The sequence below is a fragment of the Malus domestica genome, chromosome 04, assembly GCF_042453785.1.
Source record: "Malus domestica chromosome 04, GDT2T_hap1".
Taxonomy (NCBI): Eukaryota; Viridiplantae; Streptophyta; class Magnoliopsida; order Rosales; family Rosaceae; genus Malus; species Malus domestica.
Window position 1 is genome coordinate 23,607,295 of NC_091664.1, and position 17,779 is coordinate 23,625,073.

General features: G+C 38.1%; 3 protein-coding genes across 14 annotated transcripts; 2 read left to right on the top strand and 1 right to left on the bottom strand.

Annotated features, from left to right (window-relative positions):
* Positions 1-2,852: 2,852 nt before the first annotated feature.
* On the top strand, positions 2,853-9,985 carry LOC103433662 (uncharacterized). 11 transcript variants are annotated; one of them, XR_011579681.1, is made up of 17 exons: positions 2,853-3,163; positions 3,445-3,520; positions 4,346-4,462; positions 4,546-4,791; positions 4,930-4,977; positions 5,064-5,200; positions 5,299-5,817; positions 5,919-6,026; positions 6,173-6,256; positions 6,369-6,416; positions 7,071-7,145; positions 7,809-7,904; positions 7,989-8,069; positions 8,154-8,225; positions 8,839-8,953; positions 9,116-9,192; positions 9,268-9,985. XR_011579681.1 is itself a non-coding variant. In XM_070819973.1 (17 exons), the coding sequence occupies exons 9-17, from the start codon at positions 5,955-5,957 to the stop codon at positions 9,454-9,456; spliced, it is 750 nt and encodes a 249-aa protein (XP_070676074.1). In that variant the 5' UTR covers positions 2,853-3,163; positions 3,445-3,520; positions 4,346-4,462; positions 4,546-4,791; positions 4,930-4,977; positions 5,064-5,200; positions 5,299-5,463; positions 5,620-5,817; positions 5,919-5,954; the 3' UTR covers positions 9,457-9,985. The 11 variants fall into 11 exon arrangements, 6 of the variants coding, with proteins under 6 accessions (XP_070676074.1, XP_028957097.1, XP_028957091.1 ...); XR_011579683.1 differs by having other exon boundaries at positions 8,857-8,953; XR_011579682.1 differs by having other exon boundaries at positions 9,160-9,192; positions 9,268-9,419.
* LOC103433612 (uncharacterized) lies at positions 9,878-12,313 on the bottom strand. Of its 2 annotated transcripts, XM_008371881.4 has the most exons (7): positions 11,895-12,313; positions 11,303-11,431; positions 11,091-11,211; positions 10,919-11,000; positions 10,462-10,615; positions 10,307-10,357; positions 9,878-10,212 (listed from the first exon to the last, which is right to left on the bottom strand). In XM_008371881.4, exons 1-7 carry the CDS (start codon positions 12,174-12,176, stop codon positions 10,204-10,206), a joined length of 828 nt encoding a protein of 275 aa, XP_008370103.2. In that variant the 5' UTR covers positions 12,177-12,313; the 3' UTR covers positions 9,878-10,203. The 2 variants fall into 2 exon arrangements, with proteins under 2 accessions (XP_008370103.2, XP_008370102.2); XM_008371880.4 differs by having other exon boundaries at positions 9,878-10,357; positions 11,895-12,311.
* Positions 12,314-13,524: 1,211 nt separating this feature from the next.
* Positions 13,525-17,005, top strand: LOC103433611 (uncharacterized). Its single transcript, XM_008371879.4, has 3 exons — positions 13,525-13,844; positions 13,946-14,376; positions 16,276-17,005. The coding sequence occupies exons 1-3, from the start codon at positions 13,680-13,682 to the stop codon at positions 16,712-16,714; spliced, it is 1,035 nt and encodes a 344-aa protein (XP_008370101.1). The 5' UTR covers positions 13,525-13,679; the 3' UTR covers positions 16,715-17,005.
* The last annotated feature ends 774 nt before the right edge of the window (positions 17,006-17,779 follow it).

The following is a 17,779-nucleotide window of genomic DNA, read 5'->3' on the forward strand; positions in this document are numbered from 1 at the left end:
GTTTCAAAACTGGGGTAGGCATTCGATTTATAAGATAGACAGCAACTTGGCAAGCAAAAGTCCAGAAAGAAGAAGGTAACTTGGCAGATTGTAACAAGGTGACAGTAGTTTCAACAATATGTCTATGTTTTCTCTCGGCCAAGCCATTTTGTTCTGGAGTATGTGGACAAGACTTATGATGAAGTATCCCTTTACTGTGAAGAAAGTTGGTAAGTTTATTGCTGCTATATTCCCCCCCACCATCAGTTTGTAAAATCTTAATAGAAGCAGAGAATTGAGTATGTACAAAGGAGTAGAAGACAACAAAAGTCTCAAAGAAGTCTGATTTATTAACAAGAGGGAACAACCAACAATACCTAGTGCACTCATCAATAAGAGTCACATAGTACTTGTATCCATCAATGGAATTACACGGAGAAGGACCCCAAAGGTCACTGTGTACAATTTCAAATGGAATTACAGATTTGTGTTCACTAGACTGAAAAGGCAATTTAGTGAACTTGCCCTCTAAACAACTATGACAGAGCATAGGAGCAGAATCTTTGGTACAAGATATGTGAGACCTACTAAGCATAAGAGAAGCAACATTATTGGACGGGTGTCCTAACCTATTGTGCCAGAGATTAGAGCTAACAAGCTGTCCAAGCAATGCAAAATCTTTAGAATTGCCGTGAGAAGGAAGGGAATGAGGATCGACAAGAGAAGGAATAGGATAGAGTCCATTACTACATTGGCCCTTGTATAATATCCTCCATGTGGCTTTGTCCTGGATCCAGAAACAAAAAGCATCAAACACCAACCAACAATTGTTATCAAGACAAATGCGATGAACTGACAACAAATTGTGAGATAGTTTAGGCACATAGAGAATTGAGTTCAATTTGAGAGGCTGCACAGGTGTTTGAATAATAGAACTACCAATATGAGATATTTCCAAACCTGCACCATTAGCAGTTTGCACTGTCTCATTAGAGGGATAGGGAGAGGCCAATGACAAATTACTGAGATCTGTAGTCATATGATTTGTGGCCCCCGAGTCAGTGAGCCAAATTTGTGGTTGATGATGAGATGTGGTAGCTGAAGGTGACGGAGAAGAGACTGTATGCAGAGCCTGAAAATTGGACTGAGGAGGTGCAGAAGGAGCATACGCATTGCTTGACATATGAGGATAGTTTGGACCACCAAAATTGGGACCTTTGTCATTGAAGAAGCAATACCAGGTAGTATGATTCCTCTTACCACAGATTTGACAGCCCTGTCGTTCCAACGGTTTTGAATGACAAAACGGAGCAGTGTGACCAAGTTGATTACACAATTGACAAGGAACTTGTTGTGGAGAGGAATGACCAAGATACTGTGACGGAAAGGATCCAAGAACCCCAGAGAATACAGGTGCAGGGTGAGATCCAAGAGCTGAAAACTGCTGTCTAGGATTAGGAGGAGGATACCTATATCCCTGATTAGACCTGCCTTTACCCTTCTTATTGTTGTAGAAAGAGCGATATCCACCAGAGGAACCAGAATTATGTTCTGAAGCACCAGAAGGAAGACCCCCATATTGATGTTGAGATGCAGAGAATTTAGGACCACCAGAGTCATTTGCCACCATGGCAGACATAAACTGAGATGGCACATTACTGTCAACAATCAATTCTTCAGCAAGAAGTTGCACCCTGAATTCTTGGAGAGAAATAACACTCTCACGACCCCTAATAACACTTCGGAAAGTATTAAACTCAGGAGGTAGACCATTGAGGGCTAAAATAACAATATCCTCATCTGCAAAGATCACTCCAGCAGCAGAAAGATAATCCCGAGCTTCCTTAATTCTTTGGAGATATCGAGACACTGAATCAGCCCCTTTCTTAATGGTTTGAAGATTCGACTTGAGCTGAAATATACTAGTTTTAGAGACAACAGAAAATTGTTCCTTTAACCTGGTCCAAAGATCACAGGCACTTGTGCTTCCAATAGCACAAGAGATCGCAACAGGAGACAAAGTTGCAGTAATCAATTGCATAAGAGCACGATCGTGCATCTTCCAGACAATGTAATCTTCATTCTCAGATGGAGTGGAGGATGTCTCAGCACCAACACCAGAAGCATTAGACGAACCAGTAATATAGCGAGATGGACAAGGAGTGGAGCCATCAACAAAACGCATAATACCGTGCCCCTCAAGCAATAATTGCATTTGAAATTGCCAATTCAAGTAATTAGAATCATCAAGCTTAACATTCACAGATGTAGAAATCGTAGAGATAAGACCAGTAATAGGTGATTGAAGGAGTTGTAATTGAGAAACAGTAACCATCGTTGTAGACGTGAAATGAAAAATCAACAGAGGAAATATCACAAACACCTGGTGTGCACAATCTTGAAATCGCAGGAAAAACAAGATCAAGAAAACCAGAAACCCGAGAAATCAGAAAAGAAGAGAATACAGAAGGCAACAAAGACGCAGCAATGTACCGTCGTCGAGAAACAGAAAGGATGATAAATCGAGAGATCAAGCGGAAGCAGCCGAAGAATCGAAGAAAATAGCGTGAGCAACAATGGCTCTGATACCATGTTAATACAGAAAATGAAGAGATCAAGAGAGAAGAACAGAGCTTCAAGAAATAGAGAGGGAAAGATTGAGAGAGAGAGAGAACTATTGAATCTTTATTATTATTTTCTGTTTTACTTAATCTCAAACTATTACAATGATGTATTTATAGAAAGAATACATTCTCTAACAACTTAACTAACTAAGAGTTATAATCCTGTGACAGATGGCACAATCCTAGCCACTGTCTATATCTATATCCTTACATGTACCAGTCTTAAGGTAGAAAATGCAAGCCAAGAGCAAGTTACCAGTATGAATCGAAAGGCTCCACTTAATATACCTCCATCACTGTCAACGGATAAGTCTGAGGAGCTCAGTCCACGATCAGCTGTTGCAGATATCAGCCTGCTTTCTTCGACAGCAACTTCAGTTGGATTGTACTATCATCTTGTCCTGCCCAAGATGTCGGAGCTGGTTGTTATCCTTTCTAATGAAGAGAAAGATTGGTTGCAGCAATTGGCTTTTACTCGCATCATCGGGGCATATAAGCAAATAGCCGTTGCTGGAGCTTCCCAAATACAATGTTCTCTCCTTATAAGTCTAGGAGTTGAGGTAGTAATTCAAGCTTCTTCTAAATGGCTAACTGTAATTTGCACCGGCTGTGATTGTAGTTCCTTGTTTCAATTCTAGTTATTGTTTTTCAGATATTTATTTATTTTATTCTTAAGCTCCTTTTAGTTTTTTTCTTTATTTCTTTTTGGTGTTAGGGTTAGGGGCTGAAACTGGGCATTCTTAGTGGAGGCTAACTTGATGATGTCATTTTCTTAATTTCGATGAAAACCATTTTAGTGCTGTAGTTTTTTACAGAACAAAAATTTGATTTATCTTTGTAGTTCCCTTTGGAGTTAGACCCATGGAAAGTAGAAACTGCTGGAGAAGCACATCTTGGCAGATTATACGAATAATGAGGTATGTGAACGGGATTTGATGATTGTATGATATAGTTGTAATTTTTTTATTTGATCGTGTAAATTTGATATTTACAAGAATGCACTTTTCGTTTATTAGAATTGAAAACTCTGTTTGAGTCCTTTGGACCACAATGGGTGGTTATATGTGAGCAGCACATACAGTTGCTGCGTAGAAAAGGATGATCTGTTTAATGGAAGTTTGAAGGTTTTTTTATTGTTTGAGGGGTGGGCCTCTTTTTATTTTGTTTTAATTTAATTTTTTGTTTAAATTATTTTTTGATAACCAATTATTTTTTATATGCTACGTCATCAAATATGTGGGTCATGCATTTGCCACGTCATTACTTAACGGTCAAACAAACGATTTAACTAACGGATGTATGAAATTGCAACAGAATAAAGGTTTGTGTATGGGGGTAAAATGTTTTAAAGATGTTGTATGAGGTTGCAATTGCACTCAAACGCAAGGTGGTAAAATGTAATTTACCCAAACTTTAAATATATGTTTTGGAATTTGGAGCGCGGCCATTTCAGTTATGTGTTTCGATGTAGAAATTTTAAGAACTACATACCTGTTAACCTTACCAGATGTTATTGCAAATATCTCATGTTCTTGGAGATAGTACCATCTGTAATAAACTACTGTATTTTATAGATACTGGGCTGAAATTCATTTCTGTTGCAAATACTCATTCAGATATTTTTTAATAGATATTAATAGTTAAAAAAAAGGATGATGGCTGTTAACTATGAGTTCTTGTGATTCTCTTGCATATATATATATATTATGTACTAACTGACAGTGACTGTGGGATCTCTTCAGGGATATGAGTTGACATTGCGTGTCCTATACAGGTTATTTGGAGAGGCCGAAGAGGAACGCGATTTCTTTTCTTCGACAACCGCTACTTCTGTATATGAAATGTTCCTTTCAACTGCGGTGTGCTTTTATCTCATTATTAACCGTCTTTTTGCTTTACAAATGTCGAAGAACTTTTTATAATATCTTTCATTTCTTTGCAGGTGGAAACACTTAGAGATTCTTTTCCACCATCTGACAAATCACTAAGCAGATGGCTTGGTGAGGTTCCTTATTTACCAGATTCAGTTTTGAAATTATTGGAGTGCATGTGCTCCCCTGGAAACTGCGGCAAAACCCAGAAGGAAACACAAGGTGGGGATCGAGTGACTCAAGGTCTTAGCATTGTCTGGAGCCTGATTTTGCTAAGACCTCCTCTCCGATATCCATGCTTAAAAATTGCTTTACAGGTTCTTTTTTTTTTTTTTTTTTTTTTTATCTCTATGTTACTCCCGTTTCTGAAATTCCTCTATAACTTTATGTGTTGAAGAAATTTTCTTTTTTCCTTTATTTCATCTGACTTTGTTGTTCTCTTTTTCCTCTGGAAGAGTGCAGTTCATCGTCTGGAGGAAGTGCGCATGAAGGTTATATGTCTGGTACTTACTCGCAACTTGCTATTTGATCAACGAGTTAATTGTGTGGTTCTAAATTTGTTTCCATTATGGGTTGCTTTGTCTAACAGGTTGCAAACAAGCTTTATCCTTTGTCATCTATTGCCCAACGAATAGAAGATTTTGCTATTGAAATGTTGCTTTCTCTAAAAGTGTTGATGCAACTGAAAAGATAGATGCTGAAGGATCGAAAAATGAATTACAGAAGGTTCTAATCTTTGCATTGTCGATGTGGGGTTTAACTCAAATATGTTTTATATTATTGATTTGAATCAGAGAGTTAACATTTAAGTCGTTTTCCCTCAGGATTCTGATTCAGATAAACATTCCAATGGACCTCCATCAGTGAGTGGTAACAGTAAAGATATCTCCTCTGATAATCATCAATCATGCAGTTCACAAAGCGTGTCATCCCCTTCAATTGCCGAGGCCCAGCGGTGTTTGTCATTGTATTTTGCTCTTTGTACAAAGGTGTTACTTTATCTTATTATCAAATGCTGAGTTGTTCAATGTCTATTAGTTAATTATTAAAATATTCAATATTATTTTTATTGAAGTTAACATGATTGGTAAAACCTCAATGGCAAAACATTCCCTTTTTTGCCAAATATTTGTTGTTTATGGAAGCACTTGGTGCGATGGCAATTGCCTTCGTCCATGAGCGGTAGGCTCGGGTTCGAGACTTGGGAGCAGCTTCTCCATAAATGGGGGTAAGGCTAGCCAACATTCACCTCTCCCAGACCCTGCGTAAAGCGGGAGCCTTGTGCACTGAGTACGACCTTTTAATTTGTTGTTTATGGAAGCGCATCAAAGGCCGTCAAGCAGGTTTAGTTATTTTTAATTGTATATTGATGTATAAATTAGCATCGGGCTTGCTATTCCTTCCCCATGAGGAAAATTTTCAACAGTTCTATGGTGCAATGCAGGCGGTTCATCGCCAAATTCCAATACTTGTACGTACTATGGGATTGTCACCTAATCTTCTTGAAATTATTTCTGATCCTCCAACTGGAAGCGAGAACCTCCTGATGCAGGTTTGTAATTATCAACATTACAGTTTTGTCAGTACCCTGCGTAAAGCGGGAGCCTTGTGCACTGGGTACGACCTTTTTACAGTTTTGTCAGTACCATTGAATAACAAATAACATCTGTAATCCCCTCTTCTGTTTAATGGAATCAGGTTTTACATACCCTGACAGATGGAATAGTTCCCTCTCAAGAACTGATTTTTACTGTTAGAAAGCTATATGATTCAAAACTGAAGGTACATTTATCATTTATGTATGACAGTTGAAAATACATGACACTATTAGCTTATATATGGTTTTTTTCCTTCGGAAATTTAGCTTATGTATTGTGGGTATGAATGGTTGCAGGATGTAGAGATTCTTATTCCAATATTACCCTTTCTGCTGAAAGATGAGGTTCCATCCCTTTCAATGTCTTCTCATAATTGCACTACTATGTGATGTGTGTGTTGGCCATGGTGTTCCTTGTTACATGCCTTTCTGTTATAATTGGGAGTGCTACACTATTCCATCAACAACATTTTGTGCTATTTTGAAATAGTGTAGCTTTTTCTACTTGGGTTAATATTGATAAGAAATATAATTAATTTTATTGGAAAAGATAAATGATGTAGTGGACAAGACGAACAAGGTTTCTGTCTATGATAGAAATAATGCTGAAGCTACAAGAAAGCGATTACAAATTTATTCATAAATCTTAGCTTTTGTCAATCAAGATCATTAAATTAAAGGAATATACTATAAAATGCTTTGGCGTTGATGCCCATAAAGATGCCACTAACATGCTTCTCTCCCGTAGGAAATTAACTTACTCATCATTGCAGAACCTTATTTCTCTCCATCCGCAATCCAAATAACTGCTATAATAGCAGATCTTAGTACTTTGAACTTAATTTGCTATGTTGTACTTGGTATATTATGGATGAATCCTTTCCAGTTCTTAGTTACTTACAGTTGATTCTTTAGATTATAAAAGTTACATATTGATTTTAATTCAGTTGGCACTCTTTTATTTTGGTGTTAATGATTTAATTAGCTACTTTTTGTTAGGTTATGCTTATATTTCCCCACCTTGTGAATCTTCAACTGGATAAGTTCCAAGCAGCACTAGCTTGCACACTACAGGTATCTATGTTTCCTTGTTAGTTCTTGGCAATATAAGTATTCTAAGTGTAAGACTGTTCGCATTTTTTCTCTACTGGTTTGTTTTGTATGGGTCATGAAAATATGAGAAGATAATGCCATAATCATTCAATGATCCTTGTCATTTTTGGATACAAGTGCGACCTCTAAATAATTGGATCTCTTTTACTATTGCTTCCCATGCCCAACTTTGTGATAAATTATTTGTAAGACCCTATTATCAGTTAATAATTCCTCTCATGAATGTGCATGCTATCAGATATTTCAAAGTTCCTTTGTTACAATTTTTATTCATCATTCTTTGCTGTGTTCAGAGGTCGCACTTGGTGTGATGGCAAGTGCCTTCGCCCATGAGCGGTAGGTCTCGGGTTCGAGACTTGGGAGCAGCCTCTCCATAAATGGGGGTAAGGCTAGCCGACATTCATCTCTCCTAGACCCTACGTAAAGTGGGAGCCTTGTGCACTGGGCACGACTTTTTTTTATTCTTTGCTGTGTTCATGATGCTTTCTTTCTTTTCATTTTTTTGCACATGTTTCTCTACATACATTTTTTAAACCTTTACATGATTTCATAAGGAAGTTTTGCTATTAATATGCTTGTGAAGTTCTCTTATTCGTTGCTTGATCTTTAATCCAACTTGCACAGGGATCATTCCAATCAGGTCCTCTTCTGTCTCCAGCTGAAATCTTGATTGCTATCCACGGAATTGATCCCGACAAAGATGGAATTCCACTAAAGAAGGCATGTCATCTTTTTTTTTTCTTGATTGAAAAATCTCTTTGAGTGGCAATAATGAATGGCTGGATAATGTTTTTTTATGAGCAGGTCACAGATGCATGCAATGCCTGCTTTGAGCAGAGGCAGATATTCACCCAACAAGTTATTGCCAAAGTTTTGAATCAGTTGGTTTGTACAATTGGATACTTCCTTATCTTTCTTTTACACCGCTTTCAAGCGGAACGTAAAGATGACCAAGCTTCTTATTTGCAGGTTGAGCAGATTCCTCTTCCTTTACTGGTCATGCGTACGGTATTGCAAGCCATAGTTGCCTTTCCTGCACTGGTAAGATCTGAAGAAATCTTTAAACTGATGTAGGACAAGAAGGAAAATACATGCATTTAGTACTTTTTTGGACTATGATTACTGATGTTTGTTTAATATGTGAGATGCATGCTGTAAATTGTTGAGAATTGAGGAAAAATAGGAAAATTAGAGGAACAGCTTGGAATTATTACAATAAATGAATAGAAATTACCAGCATCACGCTAGTGTGATGCTAGGTAGGAATCACTCCTTGACACAAGGAGTGTCCAGGCAAGTTGGATCACAATAATTCTAGGGAAAGCATATGCTGCTGAGAAATTCTTTCAATCCTATTCATCTTGCCCTCGTAAAATCTAATTGGTTTGACACTGAAATGTCGTCATCAGAACTTTTAGGAAAAAAAAAATATCTATTAATTATTTACTAATAAATAAACTACGAGTTTGAGTAGTACTCTGCTGATTTTGCTTTTGGGGATAAGAAACTATAACTTTTGTACTACTGTCACACCGTAATGAAATCTGTCAAAGTGATGAACCAAAGTAGATCTAAACAAACAACAGTTCTTCTTAGTCAACATTATGAAATTACATTTGTATGCCCCCACTTGTTCTTATCAGGTTCAGTTTAGTTTTATGACCATGTGCAGATATTTGTATGTGTGGGATTCAATGTAAATAACAGTTCTTCTTAGCCGACATTCACCTCTTCCAGACCTTGCGTAAAGCGGGAGCCTTGTGCACTGGGTACGACCTTTATGCTCCATTTATGTTCGATGGTTATGGAAGCCCACTTGCAAATCTACTAGATTTCCTATTAGGTTAATTGGTTACCACCTGTGAAGGCTGTGATTGCTTACCATTAAAATTAAAAGAACAATTCACTATACCTTTCACGTTCAAACTTAGGATGTGTTGCTGACTTGTCGAGCTTTTGTCAATAAACAACATAGGCGGAGATCCTCTCTCGACCTGTGAGCAAGCAGGTAAGTTTCAGTTTCTTAATCTTGTTTCTTTTCATTTATAATGTATAGTGTGTTTATGTGACCGATGACATGTAGATATGGAAATACCCGAAGTTGTGGCTGGGATTCTTGAAGTGTGCGTTCTTGACAAAACCTCAGTCATTTGCCGTGCTGCTTCAGGTGTCTTTGCTGCTAACATGTTGCTTCTTTATCCTTGCAATCTTTTATCACTACCTTTTGCACCAGAAGCCCGACTCTGTGATTTCACTCCGGCGATCTTTTTGAATGGATAATAAACTGCATACTCATTGGACTATTTCGTTCACTCGAGGGAAGAAAATCTACGTTAATATGTGATGAAATTGTTTAGTCTAAAATATATATTTGGACTTTGAAACAAGCGTTCTTCACATCTGTATGAGCTGATGGCACAGCTAGAAAACGCACTGAAGAGAACTGCAGCTCTGAAAGGACCGTTGGTAGTTTTGGGAATTGTTTCAGATTCTCCGGCACAAACAAGTTGGTCTCAAGCCGAGGCACAAACAAGTCAATCTCAGGCCGAGGCACAAACAAGTCAGCTTCAGCGCTCATGCCGAGACACAGACAAGTCAGCCTCAGGCCGAGGCACAAAAAAGTCAGTCCCAGTATCGAAGCATATATACTCCGTTCAGTCGCAGTATATGGTCCAGCATGTCTTAAAGCCTCGTGAAAACAAAACGATTAAATTCAGAGATGACATGATAACATTACACTGTCAAAGAATAAACCAAAAAATTTCCCAGAAGTTTCCGAATGCATTACACCCTATTTGAAATCTCGTCTAATTACAAAAGAATTGGAGTTAATCCTACCATGAGACAGCCTTCGTAATATGTTCCCAGGTCAAAATTGTTGGCCTTGGAAGCAATATAAGGAATTGGATTTTGCCGGCACCCGTGGAATACTAATTTACGGGGGCAGAAAACCCCTCGAGAAATGCTTCCACCGGACAACAATCTGGTCGGCTGCCCCGAGACAAATTGCAGCTATCCATTAGTTAACCTAATTACCATCCATGTTCTCAATCAGAAACGGGGAATCCATGCATTTGAAACCATTCAGGCATTTGAAATTTCTCATGAAGCATAGGTCTCACATCTTTTTGCAAGGAGAGCTGCATGAGGAGAGGATGCAGGACCTCCAAAAGCTATACAATCGACATGACGGAATGAAAGGCAAAGAAGGTTGTAATCAGAGCATACTTCAGATAACCAATAAACTCTTTACTCAAAATGCGAATTAGTGAATTACCTGATCATCGTATGGCTGTCCAGCAGAAAATGGAACGCATGGAATTCCATTCAACGGTTGCAGCAAAAAACTGAATGGGTTGTTGTCAACAATGACGATTCGAGAGAAATCTTTTGACAAACATGATAGATCTTTCACATGCTCCCGAAATTCCCTATGGTTTACACAAGTTCAAACATCATTCCTTGCACACAGTATAACAAATTCCATTGCTTAGACTTATGACTAAAATTGGAAAGTCCTTAAAAATAAATCAAAAAGGCTTTTCCTTTGCAGACTGGCACTAGTTCACATTGTTGACAGCTTTGAGTACAAAATTCGGCTATATTTATGTTTTCATATGCGTGTGTGTGCGTGTGTATGTTGATATATCGCACAATGGTCAGCACTTATTCTGAATTTGCACCAGGCATGCTTTACATGAAGAGGTGTTACAGAAAGGAAATCACAAACTTACGTGCTAACCGTAGAAGGCCGATAAAGACGAAGCTTAAACAGATTCTCCACATCAATTCTGTCAACAAGTGGTCTAGCATAATCTGTATGGAGTCATCAAAAAACAAATCCGAAATAAATAAACAACTAAATAGAATAAAAAAAAGATTGTGAAGACGGGGATACCAACAAACCTTCAAGACCAGCAGTGAATAGCACAAGATCAGCAAACTCACAAACCCGCTTCAAGAACTCTCGCAAACCAGGACGTTCAAACACTGTCACATAATTGACCTTTGGTTTACCATCAGACTCCTTCAACCCAAAGAATTATCATATTAAACACACTATCAGACGGCAATCAAATTTCAGCATGAAAGTTGCAGAGAAAGAGCGGTCTACATACCTTCCCTGAAGAAAGACATTCTATTTCGAACCACTTCAGCCCAGCTTCCGTTGCTTGAGCACGAACAATCGCAGGCACGCTACATGTTTCATAAGCACATACTAGAGTCTCATCCAAATCAAGAACTACCTACATTACAAAATCCAATTAGTAATTAAAACCCATCACTCGAAAAACTAGCATATTCATGTCATTTGAACAAAGTGTAATCAAAATTTTGCGCGACGCATAAACTTCAGCTTTAACAACTCACAGAACTACTAAACAATCCTAAAAGTTCCAACATTTTAAGCTTAATTAACTAAATCGAATTAAATTCTATCCGTAAAATTTCGAAAGGAAAAAAATTAAGTACACCATGGTGATTCATTTCACTTGAAGTAAACAAAAATCCCAGTTTTTGCAATTAACCCAGATAGTTTTATTGATTAAGCAAATAACCCAGATTGTTATTTCGCATAATTAACTGCATCCGATCATAAATTTCAGTTGTATTACCCCAGAAAATAATAATGCAACGAAATTAACTTCCAACAGTAAAAATTAACAACTGCGATAATCAAACCAGGAGATGAAGACAGAAGAAGCGCACCGTGAGCTTTTCGACGGGGCGACCATCAACGACGCCGTTTTCGACGTGGGCGGAGGACGACAAGTCGTTGAGAGGGACTTCGGCGACGGGCAGAGGCCTGAAAGCAGGAGGAGAAGAGGAAGAAATGCAGGACAGCAGGTGAGGAAGGCAAGGCGCGCCTCTCAGGATCTGAAGAATAATCTGGAAGAAGAAGCCCACCCAGTTCACGAGACCTCGCCACACTTGAAGGGTCATCGGCACGTACACTTCGGCGGCGGCGGCAGGCTGTCCCATCGGCGCCATAGCAGCATCCGAACTCCGATCGGTGAATGGACGCGATTCTAGCTCAGAGAGGCAATCATTGTAACGTGGTATGATTCGTCACTTTTTGGAAAAATTAAAATATGGGATGGTAGTGATGGACCTTTTCCTTTTAACTCGAGAAACTATGTCTGCTTGTGCTTGGTATATTTATTTATTATTTTTTCTTAATTTTGACCAATTTTAATAATTTTTTCCATTTTTATGGGAGAGAGTTATTGGGGGGGGGTTTTTTTTTTTAAAAGACTAGCAGATGGCTTCGTCAGTTCATCTTTTTAGTAGTTGATAAGATTTACATAAGTATTTTAGGTTTTTTTTACTATTATCATGCGGTTCATAGCGTTAGAAATCAAACCTAAGACGTGCAGTGTGAAATACGGTCTGTAATTCATCTTCAACCATTAAACCATCCCGTGAATGGTAGCTATTGGGTGGGTTGGACGTAGCGTAAATTTGCAGCTGGTAATTGCGTGGTTATAGCCTATAGGAGTTTTGGGTTTGGTGAAGAAGTTTGGTCATGAGTCAATGACTCGTGAGAAAATCTACCATCAAAGCAAACAAAAGATATTTTGGAGTTATATGTCACTCTATTATTTAAAGGAAGAAAACTTTTTTTTATTTAAAAAATAGAGATTAGTTGTGAGACTCATTTCATGTCAAATTCAATCGATTTTGTAAGTTTCAATTCATAGATCATTTTTGCAAAAATTCAATTCAATCCCAAATTGTTTGCCTATTCAATTACCATGAAGAAATTTCTATGTTTTCTCAGAAGAAAGTGTTTGTCCATTTCTTTGAACTCAATTAGATGTCTTAAATATTTTTGATTTGGTTAATATTTTGCAAGGATGATATATGAGATGCAACTTGAAAAATAAACAGTTCATATCAGTAAAATTCGATGGAGTATGACCCCATAACTAATCACTAAACAATTTAGTATTAGATGTTGAAATCCTTAAACATGGTACTCTGAATGTTTTGTCTTAACACAACTTCTACTTTGTAAAATGTTTTGCATGAAAATAACCAACAAATCATAGGTTTTATAAAAACAAATTTATAAATTAGTTGTTATATTTTCATACAATCAAACAACTTAATGCTCTTTACTATGGGTTCGATCTTTACCGCTTTTTCTTCTATCTAACAACTAATTATTTAGTTTACTAACTCTATCGCTCGACTAAAATACAACTTAACTTGAGGTTAAAAAAAGGTAGTTGGGCCTTATAGTTTAAGAAATAAAAAAGTCCAAGATAATAAGATCTGCTATCTGACGGCCCACATCAGCCCATTTTATGTAAAACGGTGGTTGTCGAGATGACTCGTCACTCACGTCACACCCCAGTCTCTTTTCGGAACTCCGGCCACAACAGGCCAGGTTTAGCATCTAAACGCAGCGTTTTTTAGAAGTAATCTTCCCAGGCTTTTGTACCAGAGAGAAGCACAGAGGGAGGAGAGAGAAACAGAGGAGAGAGAAGCATGGGGGTCGACTACTACAAGGTTCTGCAGGTAGAACGAAGCGCCAAAGACGATGACTTGAAGAAAGCGTATCGGAAGCTCGCCATGAAGTGGCACCCCGATAAAAACCCTAACAACAAGAAAGCCGCCGAGGCCAAATTCAAGCAAATCTCCGAAGCCTACGATGTACGTTAATGTTAATCTCTCTCAATTCGATTTCGATTTTTCCCAAAATTCCCCAAATTTTAGGCTGAGATTTGTTCCCAATTTTTGAATTGATTGGTTAGGTTTTGAGTGATCCCCAAAAGCGAGCAGTGTACGATCAGTACGGGGAGGAGGGGTTGAAGGGAGGGGTGCCGCCGCCCGATTCGTCCTGGTCCGGCGGACAAGGGCATGAGGGCGGTCCGACGACGTTCCGGTTCAACACCCGGAGCCCTGACGATATTTTCTCCGAGTTTTTTGGGGTTTCGGGTTTTGGGGGGATGCCGGACATGGGTGGGTCAAGGGCAGGCGGGTCGAGGGCTGGCGGGAACCCGTTTCAGAGGAGTATGTTTGGGGAAGACATATTTGCGCAGTTTAGAGGCGGAGCAGAGCCTTCTGCAGCTGCCCCGCGGAAAGCTGCACCAATAGAGAGGACATTGCCTTGTACTTTGGAGGATTTGTATAAGGGCACCACCAAAAAGATGAAGATTTCTAGGGATGTTCCTGATGCTAGTGGGTAAGATTTTTCGTTCTCTGTGAGCATTGTTTGATTGTACAAATCATCTCCCTACATATCTGTCTTAGCAATGCCATTGTTAGTTGTTAATATGCTTCATATTACCGTCTTTACTGTTCATAGTAAGGTGACTGGTACCTGTTACTATGTCTTCTCACATCTTTCAGGTGGCTTTTTTTTGTTCGGGTATTTAGAATTCTAGGTCAGATCTCTGTTAGTTTGTGTTATTCTTAATGTAAGTATTGCATCGTACTATGTTTACTATCCTTTGGATGCAAAAGTACGATCCTTGCTTGCGAACATATGATCCCTGCTTGCGAAAAGTATTGCAGTATCATATTTTGTTTACTATCCAGAGGCAGGAAAGACGTGGATAAAAGCATTTATTTTTGAAGCATACAAGGACGATGATATGACTACTGATATGGGTACTTGTTTGCTTGAGGGTCTTATCTTGATCTTGGGGTTGTTTTAAGTTTTTAACTTATATTGTTGTTTTGTTTCCCGCACGAGATCACTTCTCATTTTATTGAAAGTATCATTAATGGAGCAGGAAAGTTCTTGTTGACAAATTGCATGAAACATCAGTATGTATTAGTGGTTGCAAGAGCTTGATATATCATCAGATGTGCATCTTTTTTTATTGATCTCATTAACAAAGTTTAGTTAATAGTGCTACGTAATGTACTAAATCTAGATTATGGTTATTTCCAGTACCAACCTTATAAGTTCCTCCACGAAGTCTCTTCTTTCCACAGACTTTAGCTGTCATTTTGACCAAGGTGATTCTTGGTCTATGATAACTAGAAAATTTGGATACATCTACTTAGGAATCTGGCTATATATAGGAGCTTTGTGTAGATGTTTCTTGTTGAGTAATGGTTTACCTGATAGCCAGTGCTGATGAAGAAATAAACTAAAGATGAACTGACTGGACTAAAGCCTTAACCTTACTATTTCTGTTTCAAGTTTATATAATCTAATCTCCACTATATCCTTGATAATCATCTCAGACAACTTTACCTGTCACTTATAACTCATTTTTGAAACCTACGAGTTTGACGTAATGCCATGCATACAAACAAATAAATCACGTTATTTTATGATTATTTCTTAATTGTTAGTTGTTACTTAATTCCAGTTAATTGAGATTGCAAAACTGTTGGAAAGCAATATCGACTAGTCTTGGGAATTTTTTACTGTGGAATAGTAAACCTCATAACACTTAAGGATGTATATTTCCTCATATTTATGTATTTGGTGTCTTTTATTGTCTCACAGTCAAGACAGTCATCCAAAATGACGCAGAGTACCACATGAAACTTTCTATATTTGGATATCTGGCAGCAGATAGGGAATTCAAGATGTCCAAATAACTATAAGATATTGTTGATCATAATGCTTTCATGTACTGTGCATGCTTATTCCTGCTTTATTAATGATGGATTCTTGTGTCTGCTTATGTGGTCAAGTTTTGCATTGTTCCCTATATCGTGTACTATGATTATGTATTCTATCCGTGTCTACTAGCTAGGCGTACTAGTATGTTTAGACTTTAGCATTGGGGTGACAGAAATATCTCTTTGGTTTAGTGGGAATCATAATTTTGGTGATTGATACGTGAATTATGGTTCTGGTTAGATTAATTTGCGGATTGGAAGGATGAATATTTGCTTAATCTAATACGTGTTGACGTCGGAAAGAGACTCTTTGGGAGGTCCTGTGGCTTTGGCATGCTGTTCTTGTCCTTAGTAATGTTATTGTTTATCATCCAGGTGTCAAATTGGCACCTTTTGGATAAATTTAATCGACTAGAGGTAAAAGTATTGAAAAACGATGTACATTAACAAGTTTGTGTTGGATCCATATGCTATTTATTCTTGTTTCCTTTGTTTACAGGAGAACTACCACAGTGGAGGAAATTCTAACAATTGAGATCAAGCCAGGGTGGAAAAAGGGCACGAAAATCACTTTCCCTGAGAAAGGGAATGAACAGAGAGGAATCATACCAGCAGACCTTGTATTTATCATTGATGAGAAGCCTCACACCCTTTTCAAGAGGGACGGGAATGATCTTACAATCACTCAGAAGATCTCTCTTGCGGAAGCTCTGACAGGTTACACGGCACAGTTGACAACCCTCGACGGCAGAAATCTTACAGTCTCCATCACCAATATCATCAGTCCCACCTATGAAGAAGTGGTTAAAGGGGAGGGGATGCCTATTCCCAAGGAGCCTTCCAAAAAGGGAAACTTGAGAATCAAGTTCAACATCAAGTTCCCGACCAAGCTTACCTCGGACCAAAAAACCAACATGAAACGGTTATTAACATCTTAGTAAAGGCCAATGGTAGCTCTCCCTTCTCCCATCCATCCCGCCGAACTTGTGAAAGTTTTGCATTTGTTTGCTTTCTTAGCGCTTTTTGTTTTTGGGTTTGGAAATTGATGCCTCGTCGAATGAGGGGTTCGATGTTTGATCACAACATTTGACTAGGAGGTTATGTTGATTTCCACATTCCTCTTTCGTTGTCCAATCTTTTTGTTGGTTATGTAGAAATGCTGGATAGAATCTGCCCCCTTCTGTTTAACATTAATAAATACCACAGTGGATTTTAAAGTGTTCCAGGAACTTTGTTGTGCACTTGTACTGTGGAATATTGCAAAACCTCGCTTTGTCAAACCAAATGTTTGCGTCTCATTTTGGTCAGGCAACTTGCAACTTGATCATGTGTGGAGGTTTATTACCCAAGTTTTTTGTTGTATGTGTTACAGAGAAACTTGTTAGATATTGAATGGTCGAACATGTCGCATGGTTGAAGCAATCTAGAATAAAGTTTTCGCCTAAATTTCCAATTATCCTTCAATCAAACCAAACAACCAAAAACAATAGATATTTTTGCTTAAATTATAATGTATGCTTATCATACACCTCATTATATGTTTGACGTATCTTTTCATTTAATTCTAGTTAGTGTTCATATTAAAGTAATTTGAATTAAATAAAGATATATGTAACAGATGACGAGGGATATGATGAATATACACCATAATTTATAGAGCAAAAATACTCCCTAAAACAAAAGCTAATCACACTTTCTGTCATGATCTAATATCACCAAAGCAAAGGCAAACGGTATATTTATTATATGCTGACTTTTCCTCTCTTATCCAAAACAAAAGCGAACCCTCGACGATGCTCCGAAACCCCTCGAGGAAGTTCATAAACAAGAACAAACAATCCAACTTATCTGAAAGCTACACCACGTGTCAGCTGCTCAACTAAATGAGAGATTTTCCACTGTATCAGAACACAACTCTGTACATCAAGTATAATGATACAAATAATTGAATACATGAAAAGAAAATTTTCAACCAGTGTAACAAGTCGTGTTCCATGTACACC